The sequence below is a fragment of the Ammodytes marinus genome (genome assembly GCF_949987685.1).
Source record: "Ammodytes marinus genome assembly, chromosome: 16".
Lineage (NCBI taxonomy): Eukaryota > Metazoa > Chordata > Actinopteri > Uranoscopiformes > Ammodytidae > Ammodytes > Ammodytes marinus.
Genome location: NC_137220.1, coordinates 27898040 through 27908341, shown reverse-complemented (window position 1 = coordinate 27908341; position 10302 = coordinate 27898040). Strand labels below are relative to the sequence as shown.

Below are 10302 nucleotides of genomic sequence, written 5' to 3'. Positions count from 1 at the left end.
TTTTCACCAGCCATTGGTCTCCAGGTCTGGGGTTGGAAAGTGAGTCAGCCAATCTGCCGCTGACACCCCCTCCCCACCAGCGGCCCCCACTACCACTTCCTCTTCAGTTTACAAATATACAACTCAGTGGGTGTTTTCAGAGCAAGCTTCTGTGAACAGACTCTACTGAAGGGAAAGTGTGGCAGTGACTGCATGCATGAGAGATACAAAAGAGAGAGAGAAAAAAAACGCTTCAAAGGGTGATGCAATGTGGTTGTTCATTCTTGCCAGTATGCTTGTCACCATGGTGATGAACTGAAGACGAACATTTAGTGTCAAAGTAAAAACAAAGTATGCTGATTTAAATGTTTGGAATACACTTTCTTTTGCCTTTATTTATACTGGTTAATCCCATTGAGCCCGGAGACTCTTTATCAAGGGAGACCTGTTCCCATTCACACGTTACCATTCACACACACACATTCATACACCGATAGCAGGCTAGGAGGCTAAGGACACAACAACCATGACACAAGTGGCAGGGCGGGAATCAAACCGCCAACCCTTCGATCATTGGCCGACCCGCTCTAGGCCTACCACCTGAGCCACAGTCGCCCCACACATGTTGTTACAGTATATACAACTATTTACCTTGGCAAACTTAAAGAGAAATAAACTTGTCATAAAAGTCATACTTTCCTTTTTTCCCCCAGTACAACTGCATGAACACATTCTGAGTATAGTTGACGTAGTGACACTTACACTTTAGAGAAGGCATTTATGTGACTTTGTCTTTTAAAAAGCAGCCTCTCTCTGTTATTTGTTGTGTGGTTGGACTGAGTAGCGGAAACTGTTTCTGCGGCTGAGACCATGCAGAGGCTTCAGCACGGCCTCACCTGACTCAGCAGGAAGTCAGTAGGAGCTCACTTCAACTACATATACAACTCTGGAAACCACTCCAAATGCTCAGTGTCTCTCATTTTACTATTTATAGGCATTATGTTTGAGTAAAATGAACATTTTGGTTTTATTTATTAACTGCTGAAAACATTTTCACCAAATTCCAATACAGTTGTTGTCATATTGAGCATTTTCAATAAGTTATGTAGAGATGAAGATTGAAGAAAAATCCAGAATGGTCTCTTAATTTTTTCCGGAGCTGTATATGTAACGGCCTGAAGAAAGGGTTGAGAAAATCAGCAAAAATTCATTTAAAATTATAATCTCTTTATTGAATTGATTTGAATACATTATTGTACATACATGAAAGCATAATCAAAGCAGTAAATCATTCATTCTACCACTGCAGGAATTAATAAATAGTGTGTGCTATGTGTTACAGCAAGAATAAAAAGCATCAGGTAAGGTTACAGTTTCTATGTTTATAATTCTCAAATGAAAATGACATATATACTGTATATAGATATACTTTTACACTTTTATGAATGTCAGGAAGACTAAAGCTCTATGTTTCCTTTTGTCATATATAACAAGTCATTTTTAACAATCAAATGAAAGATTAAAGTTTAAAGTAAGTACACCAGTTAGCAGACAGAAAGTCCCTGATGTGAGTGTGCCATTTAGAATAGATCCCCCCCCCCCAACAAGGCAACCACAAGCAGGGCCTGAAGTTTCAAAATACATACCGGCTTTCACACCTGCCTCTACGGCCGGAAACTGACCTTTTTTCATGACAGAGAGGATCATAAATCCTCCAGGCGGTTCTGAACACTTTGTATTCCCTTTGGTTTACTCTGACAACAAACGCTCAGATCCATGCAGAATGATTCATGTGATATTTATATCATATATGCACCGAAGAAGTTCTCATAAGATCTGTGTCGCACAAGTTTGGAGGTATTGTTCACTTTAACAAAGAGGGCATCATCTTTGTTGAGGTGAAACACGCCACCCAGGTAACTGTTGGATCGAGTTTTGCGGGAGCCCTCTGAGTATTTCCTAGACTCCATGAGGGTAATACTGTTCCCAGTGTACCGTTTAGTTTTCACATGAACAGAGTGGTGAAATATGTCTATGTCTATGAAGAAAACCTTGGAATAGACATAGTAATAACCCTCCCTCTTAATGATGAGGCTTTTCTCTCTGTAGTCCATCTTAAAGAGGAGAGGCTCCGCGACCTCGCTCCAGGCCATGATTTCATTTCCATGAACGACATCTTGTCCATCTGAAAAAAACACCAGAAAAGTGACCATTCAGGTGGTTTCAAATGAGGAAGACATTATAAAGAGGAAAAGCACCCCACTCTGCACTCAGTGCATTCATTGTATTAGAACATTCTTCCACGGTAATGGAAGAGACATCAATACTGGTCTCACCTGTCAGATGGGCAACCGGTTTGGAAGGAGATATGACAAGACTGGGCCTTTTAGTAGAAGTAACAGCTTTACCTGTGGGAGGACAACACATAATGTTTCTGATGAGGAGTAAGTTATTCAAGTTATTTACCGATTGAGTAAAAAGTGCTGAAGCATACCTGCAATGAGCTGAGAGGACATAGCTGAGTCACCCTGCTCAGGGGACACAGCTGAGTTAGTCTGCAATGGAAATAAAGATGTGTTACCTCTCATTGGTAGATTTGTTCTGTCTGCATCAGTGTGAAAATACAAATATACAACAGACGCAATCACACAACGTTGCGACAATGTTGACAATAAAATGTTCACGAAAGTACAGTTTCGCTGAATCAAGGCAGGTCTGTACAAAACATTCCCCATCATGAAATCTTTCTAGTAATGAGCAGAAGAAGTCAGAACCAACCAACAGGAAAAAGACCACTCGTCGTTCTCTGCCATCCATAGTTTGTAGCCTATAAAACACTCCTGAACAAAATCTTAAGACCGGGAAAAAGTTGCAGGTTGCATTTCGCAGAAGGTTGATCGTGACCAAGTTGTAAGTAGAGCTTTAAAATGCAAACAGTAGCAAGAGACAAAAAACAAAGTAAGCAATTTATTGAAAAAACTGAATTTAATCTGAATTTAAACTCAAACAGGCTGTTCATCATCTGATCAAAAGTTTAAGACCATAGCCTTGAAAACTCATGACCTCCGGATGGCGAAGGCAAAAAGGCTTTCTCTCTTTGAACGTGGCAAGGCCTTTCGCAGCGCACAATCGCTGCAGAGGTTGTACACAGTAAGACATTAATTACATTTCTTAAAGATCCTGAGGATTATGGTACAAAAAAGTCAGGAGGTAGACCCAAAGAAATGTCTCCTGCACTGAGCCAGATGAGCAGTCCGTAGAGACACAGGCCGATCCTCGAACTAAATGAAGGTCCAAACTGATGCCGAGTGAAGCCCAATAAGACGGCATCTGTGAGAGAAGGGCTTTAAGAACAAAAACATCTTCAAAGACCACGTCTCCTCCCACAACACAAAGTTGCCTGTTTGGACTTTGCAAGGGAACACCAAACATGGGACATTGAAAGGTGGGAGAAAGTTTAATTCTCTGACAAGAAAGAATGTAACCTGGACGGTCCTGATGGCTTCCAACACTACTGGCATGACAAGGAGTTCCCACTGGAGATGTTTTCTACACGACACAGTGGAGGAGGCTCCATCATGATCTGGGCTGCTATTTCCTTTAATGGAACAATGGAGCTTCAGGTTGAGCAGGGGCGTCAAACGGCTGGTTAGGCCAGGCAAAGTAAGGCATTTTGGGGCCAAAAATAGAATAAATTGTAAAAGAAATTTTTTCAGCTCAGATAATTTCTATGAGGTGTCCAGAACAACATACTAAAAGTCCTAAGAAATCCTAGTTGGGGAAATATGTTTAATTCTCATCAATCCGAGATGTGTGCCAATAAGGCGAGACACCAATAAATCCCAATGGGGCTATTTTTTTCCTTTACTCCTATCAAAATGAAACTTCACACAATGAAAGTATCCATGAAAATTTAAATGTTTTGTATTACAAGTTTCTTTGAAAATTTATTTTAATATGCAAATGAGCTATACACTAATCGTACACGCCCAAAATAAACCCAAATAGGCTTAATTTTTTCTTTTACTCCTACCACAATAAAACTCTACATAGTAAAAGTATACTTGAAAAGTAAAACATTTTGTATTACAAGTTTCTTTTTAAATGAATTTGAATATGCACATGAGCTCCACACTTATTGAATATCCAATCATCGTACTGCCAATGGGTGATGGCAATGCTGCTTTTAGACTGGCCTCTAACCTGAAAAACTGCCTGGCTTACCTGCCAGGGGTATAACAGGTGCCTCTCATGAATTAGATTTGTCTCTTCAAATACCACTGCACGCAATTTGATAGCACTACAACCAATCAGAGCAATGAACAATGTGATGTATTAAGCCCCGTTCATTTAGCGAACAGCGGGGTTAACTGTTAAATTGAACTTTTGCCGTGGTCGGTCGGCAAAACAGAACATTCCTCTTACTTGCTAATGAAAGAATTGAGTGCCGTCTTCCAAATTGTAAAGGGTCGAGGCCCCAGAGCACCATACATAGGGTTCTGGCACGCCCATATCAGATAGAACCAATTAAAACGCAGCTCAGGATTTCTTGACATATTTAATGAGCTTCAATGGAGAGTGCCCAGACCAACAGGCGCAGCACATTTAATTTGCCAGCGCCTAGTGGCAGGTCTGGAGTTCCAGGCTAGTGCCATTCCCTTTCCTATGCCAAATAGACGAGATGTAGAATCACAGCCTGAAATGGCATGGAGAAAGAGGAGATTGTCACACACCTTGGGACCAAGTAACTCCTTTGTCTACTTTATGCACCATATCCGTCTTGTTTTTGTTGCTTTCTTTGGTTCTGGTGCCAGAAACAGCTCGTGTGCATTCAGATCAGCATGATGCAACAAGAGTTCTAACAAGTCTGTGTCATCACCTACTGAGACTGTGTCTTTTGTTCTGGCAGAGGCAATGGCAGTTTGGACAATGAGCACATCTGCATCGTGCTTTGCATGGTTTGTTATACACCATTTTTATCTTATAAGTTTCTTTGAAAATTAATTTTAATACGCAAATGAGCTATACTCTAATCAAATATAGGCTACCCAAAATGTATCCGCATAGGCTTCATTTTTTCCTTTAAAGATCCAAGTGACTGCTGCAGATATTGCTGCGGTTGGTTGCATACACATTCAGTACTTTATGATTCCTCCTATACGTGAACCTATTGTGTATCAGCCACTGGCTCTGTTGCCAGCAGATAACAAAACATCACAGCTGGATGTTTTGTGGAAGACATCCCTACTCCTTCACTCTCAAAGGCCATCGTGGTCTGGTATGATGCAGATCCTGCATCTTCTAGATGAACACCCTGGGAGAGCTTCAGTAACATTACTTCCAATGATTGATCTTGATCCCAGTGATGAATCCTGCATATACTCAACATTGAGGTTTGTGGCAACTCAAGCTCTGCAGTATGATGTGACCCCTGTTCTGACGTTCGACCAACCCCTTCTGGAAAGCCTTGACCATCATAAGTTAACTTCTAATACAAATGTTTTACTTTTCATGTAGACTTTCATTGTGTAATGTGGTAGGAGTAAAGGTAAAAATGAAGCCTATGCAGATATATTTTGGGTAGCCTATATTTGATTAGAGTATAGCTCATTTGCATATTAAAATTAATTTTCAAAGAAACTTGTAAGACAAAAAATGGTGTATCACAAACCATGCAAAGCACGATGCAGATGTGCTCATTGTCCAAACTGCCATTGCCTCTGCCAGAACAAAAGACACAGTCTCAGTAGGTGATGACACAGACTTGTTAGTACTCTTGTTGCATCATACTGATCTGAATGCACACAAGCTGTTTATGGCACAAGAACCAAATAAATTAATGTATAGCTGTCCCCAGACAAATGTGCAACATCACATCTCTCTTCCTGAGATCCTCTGAGATTGTCTTTCCCGTTTGGCATGTCTGACCTGTATGGGTTCACTTTGGTGGGCCTACACTGACCTGGTTTTATCTCTGTTTTATCTGGTGCCGCCCAATTACTTCCCTAAAGATTTCTCATTACATTGGTCCATTTCATCACTCAATTTGGCGCACCTGATTGTGTTTACCTGCTCCATTTAAGCAATGCAGCTCAGGGTTCACAAACTTTTGCACATACAAAAGTTGTCAAATAATTTATTTTTTATCAGTTTTAACAATTGATTTCCGGTAAAGAAAAATGTGGAATTGATAAACAAACATCTGTTATTGCATATAAAAAATGCTGGTATTGATAAAAATTAATTAATGATAGTCAAAATAAATAAAATTCCAAAAGGCGAGTTAATTGGTCCCAAAGTGTGTGACAATCTCCTCTTTCTCCATGCCATTTCAGGCTGTGATTCTACGTCTTGTCTATTTGGCATTGGAAAGGGAATGGCACTGAAAAAAGTAAAAAATTACACTAGCTGGGGGGGGGGGATCTAATTCATGAGAGGCACCTGTTATAAGTAAGCCAGGCAGTTTTTCAGGTTAGAGGCCAGTCTAAAAGCAGCATCGCCATCACCCATTGGCAGTACGATGATTGGATATTCAATAAGTGTGGAGCTCATGTGCATATTCAAATTCATTTAAAAAGAAACTTGTAATACAAAATGTTTTACTTTTCAAGTATACTTTTACTATGTAAAGTTTTATTGTGGTAGGAGTAAAGGAAAAAATTAAGCCTATGTGGGTTTATTTTGGGCGTGTACGATTAGTGTATAGCTCATTTGCATATTAAAATACATTTTCAAAGAAACTTGTAATACAAAACATTTAAATTTTCATGGATACTTTCATTGTGTAAAGTTTCATTTTGATAGGAGTAAAGGAAAAAATAGCCCCATTGGGATTTATTGGTGTCTCGCCTTATTGGCACACATCTCGGATTGATGAGAATTAAACATATTTCCCCAACTAGGATTTCTTAGGACTTTTAGTATGTTGTTCTGGACACCTCATATAAATTATCTGAGCTGAAAAAAATTATTTTACAATTTATTCTATGAAAAACGCTATTTTGCCTGGACTAGGTGGCTATGTGGAGATGTTGCAGCAGCATCCCTCTTGACTGAGGGCCCTCGTCTGTGCGGTGATGGCTGGGTCTTTCAACAGGACAACGCTGCAGTTCACAATGCCCGTCTGACCAAGGCCTTCTTCCAGCAGAATAGCGTTGCTCTTTTGGACCCTCCTGTGTGTTCTCCTGATCTAAACCTCATAGAGAACGTTTGGGGATGGATGGCAAGGGAAGTCTACAAAAAGGGACGCCAGTTCCAGACCATGGATGCCCTACATGAAGCCGTCCTCACCACATGGAGCAACGTTCCCACCAGCATGTCTTTGAGGTGACCAAAAAGAACGGTGGACCTACCCACTACTGAGTCCTTTTTTTAAACTTTTTGTTTGCGTTTTTGAGTTTTTAAGGCTATGGACTTTAACTTTTAATCAGATGATGAACAGCCTGTTTGAGTTAAAATTCACTTTACTTTGTTTTTCATCTCTTGCTCCTGTTTGCATTTTGAAGCTCTACTTACTTGGTTATATGATCAACCATCGCAAAATGAAAAAACTTGCCCCGGTCTTAAGATTTAGTTCAGGAGTGAATGTATACCCTTGCTTACCAAAGTGTCAAACCAAGAACACCACCCCCTCCTCCCCCTACCAAACCTTGTGACTGCTGCCTTCCCACAAAGTGTCAGGCGAGGACAGGAAATTGACTCACAGCAATACAATGACAACAGTGACCGTCCACCATCATAGAACATCAAGTCTGCATGCCTCTGCCCCTCAGGGACGTCAATGGAATACGTAAATGGGAAGGACTTTAATGTACTTCTCCATCTCTATACAGCCCTCTTCCCGGTTAAAGTGAAAAAATTTCACAATCAGCAGTTTATTGGAAAATAACAATTCACATGATTGAAGTAAGCAAATATTCATTTGTTGTACTGATGCATTTGCGTCACGAAACAAGAATGACAGTAAAACAGGCAGTTTCCAGGATGTAGCATGTGATTGTGATAATCATGTATTAAAAGCTTCAAACAACGGTCATTTCTGCCTCGTGTTGTAAAACTTATTACTTAAACTCACAATGTTGACATTGAACAGTTGTAAAGTGAACACCATTGCTTTTGTTGCTTCGACAAATTATTTAATGCTATCGTTTTATGTTGAGAGACAATTAATTTTGTATTTTGCTATCTTTGCATTCAAATTGTCATTAATAGTAATGGTATAGTAATTACACTTGTGCATAAAACTATTATGGAATGAATATTTAAAGATTATTTTTTGGAGTTTTTGGTTTATTAAACAGTTTTGGAGAGACAGAGATGAAATGTGTCAGAGAGGAGAATGACATGCAGAGAACGACCCGGGCCGGATTCTAACCCGGGTCTGTTGTGAAGAGGACTGAACTTCTAAGGGGGGGTAGAGTGGGGGGGGGGGGGGGCTCTAACCACCACACCCCCACCCCCGTAGAGTATGAATATTTAAGAATCAAATGTTTAAAATAAAATCAAGATGTTGTTGAGAGAGCCTAATGAAATGTTTTAGAAAGAAAGGTTTGCCATCAAAAAAAGCAACAATAAGAAGCTGTTAAGGTGTAAAAGCTAAATGAGCTCTTATGAGGGAAGAAGAAGTCACAGGCTTAAATTGCGAAAGGTATTGTACGTTGAAGTGCAGACTCAGAGATGGGCTTGATACTCACAGATTGTTGTTGGTGGAGACTGTAGATGAGGCAGGCTTCAATGGTCATGCCGCACAACGCCAGGGTCACTAGCAGGAACAGCAGGGTCTGTGCCACGCTGCCACGCTCTCGCTTCTGCCTCAGTCTAGGTGGTACCGGAGGTCGGGTGGCATGGCTGTCCACCACATACACAGAGGGATATCCACACTCAGCCATACCTACAGTGCTTTCTCTTTAACCCAAAGTAAAAACCTATTCAGTGTGGAACTGTCCTCAAAGAGTTGTCAGAGTGTGTTGCTTCAAAGGAGCTGCAAACAGAGACTGGAGACACAAGAGTCGTCAGACAAAGTCGCACAAATGGGTGGGCTCACTTGTGGTTGGTTCAAGTGGCGATGGCCTTTGAGTAGTCAGATAAAGAACACACTCAGGATATCTTGAGATGTATCACCAAAGCCCAATTTAAGGGTTTCAGAGATGCACCAATCTGCACTCAATGAAATCAGATACTGAAAATGATACTATACTTTGTAAAAATCTGTCCAGTGCAGCTGCAGAATCAGTTCTAAAGCCTCAAGGTAGAAGGCGATAAGCACGAAGTGGGAGACCAAGCTATATGCATGTTAACCAGCCCTTTCCACTTTCCACCCTCCCACTTCACTGTCATAGAAATGTTGAAATATCTCCATCCACACTTCCTCTCTCACATACTTCCCATGTGGATTGTCTTATAGTTTGAGCATCAACTGTTGACCAAAACCTCAACCATTAATTGTTTATTGTGTAGTTGTGGATCCCCAGTTGACGCAGAAGTGGCAGACTAGTCTTCCTGGGGCCTGTTGCATAAAACTAAGATAGATAAGGGACTAGGATATTTCGGTTATCCTGGCTTGTGTTAGCCATGATCCGGTTGCATAAAAGCGGAGGGACATAAGTTACCATGGAGATGTATCCTTTACGTTTAGCCTGGTCCCAACCAGGCTAAACGTAAAGGATAAACTTATTCTGTTGCCTGTTTCGCTCAGTCAGCTGTCACTCCGATCTGAAATCAAGGTGTTTAACAGTTATTCCATGATCTTCTGTGTACTGCTTTATTTTCATTAGCCTGTTTTAAAGTACCACATAAAAGACTGCATTCTCATTTAGTTAAATAGTTCTACTTTTTATTTATTTAACCTGAACCATTTATAATTAACATAATTATAATTAGATTAAGTATATATATATAAATTATAATAATGTATGTGATAGTCTGTTCATATTGCAGGCTATATTTATACAATTGATTATCGATGGCAGATGACGTTGCAAATGTGGGTCAAATAAATTCACTTTCTACTTATAACCATATACAGGTGCATCTAAAACTAAATTGAATATCAATGAAAAGTTCTTTTTTTCTGTAATTTAATTCAAAAAGTGAAACTTAAATATATTCTAGATTCATTACACATGAAGTGAAATGAATCTAGAATAAACATACTTTTCAGAAGGTCGACATTTCTGTATTATACATCCTTTTTTTGATTGGTTTTCTAATATTTTGGATACTAGATTTTTTTTTCCATGATCAATCAATCATCAAAAAAAAGGCATATTTCACTTTTTGAATGGACTTTCCATAATATTATATTTTTTAGATGCACCTGCAGAC

At 39.8% G+C, this 10302-nt stretch overlaps 1 protein-coding gene across 1 annotated transcript; it reads right to left on the bottom strand.

Moving 5' to 3' along the window:
* Positions 1–1244: 1244 nt before the first annotated feature.
* Positions 1245–9158, bottom strand: tnfsf14 (TNF superfamily member 14). The gene is made up of 4 exons (XM_080043160.1): positions 8673–9158; positions 2474–2534; positions 2316–2387; positions 1245–2164 (listed from the first exon to the last, which is right to left on the bottom strand). The coding sequence occupies exons 1-4, from the start codon at positions 8865–8867 to the stop codon at positions 1779–1781; spliced, it is 714 nt and encodes a 237-aa protein (XP_079899286.1). The 5' UTR covers positions 8868–9158; the 3' UTR covers positions 1245–1778.
* Positions 9159–10302: the final 1144 nt, after the last annotated feature.

Coding starts and splice junctions, on each gene's coding strand:
- tnfsf14 (XM_080043160.1), bottom strand. CDS start 8,867: ATGGCTGAGTGTGGATATCCCTCTGTGTATGTGGTGGACAGCCATGCC. Junction 2,535..8,672: donor GTCTCCACCAACAACAATCT/GTGAGTATCAAG, acceptor TTTCCATTGCAG/ACTAACTCAGCTGTGTCCCC. Junction 2,388..2,473: donor GTCCTCTCAGCTCATTGCAG/GTATGCTTCAGC, acceptor GTCCTCCCACAG/GTAAAGCTGTTACTTCTACT.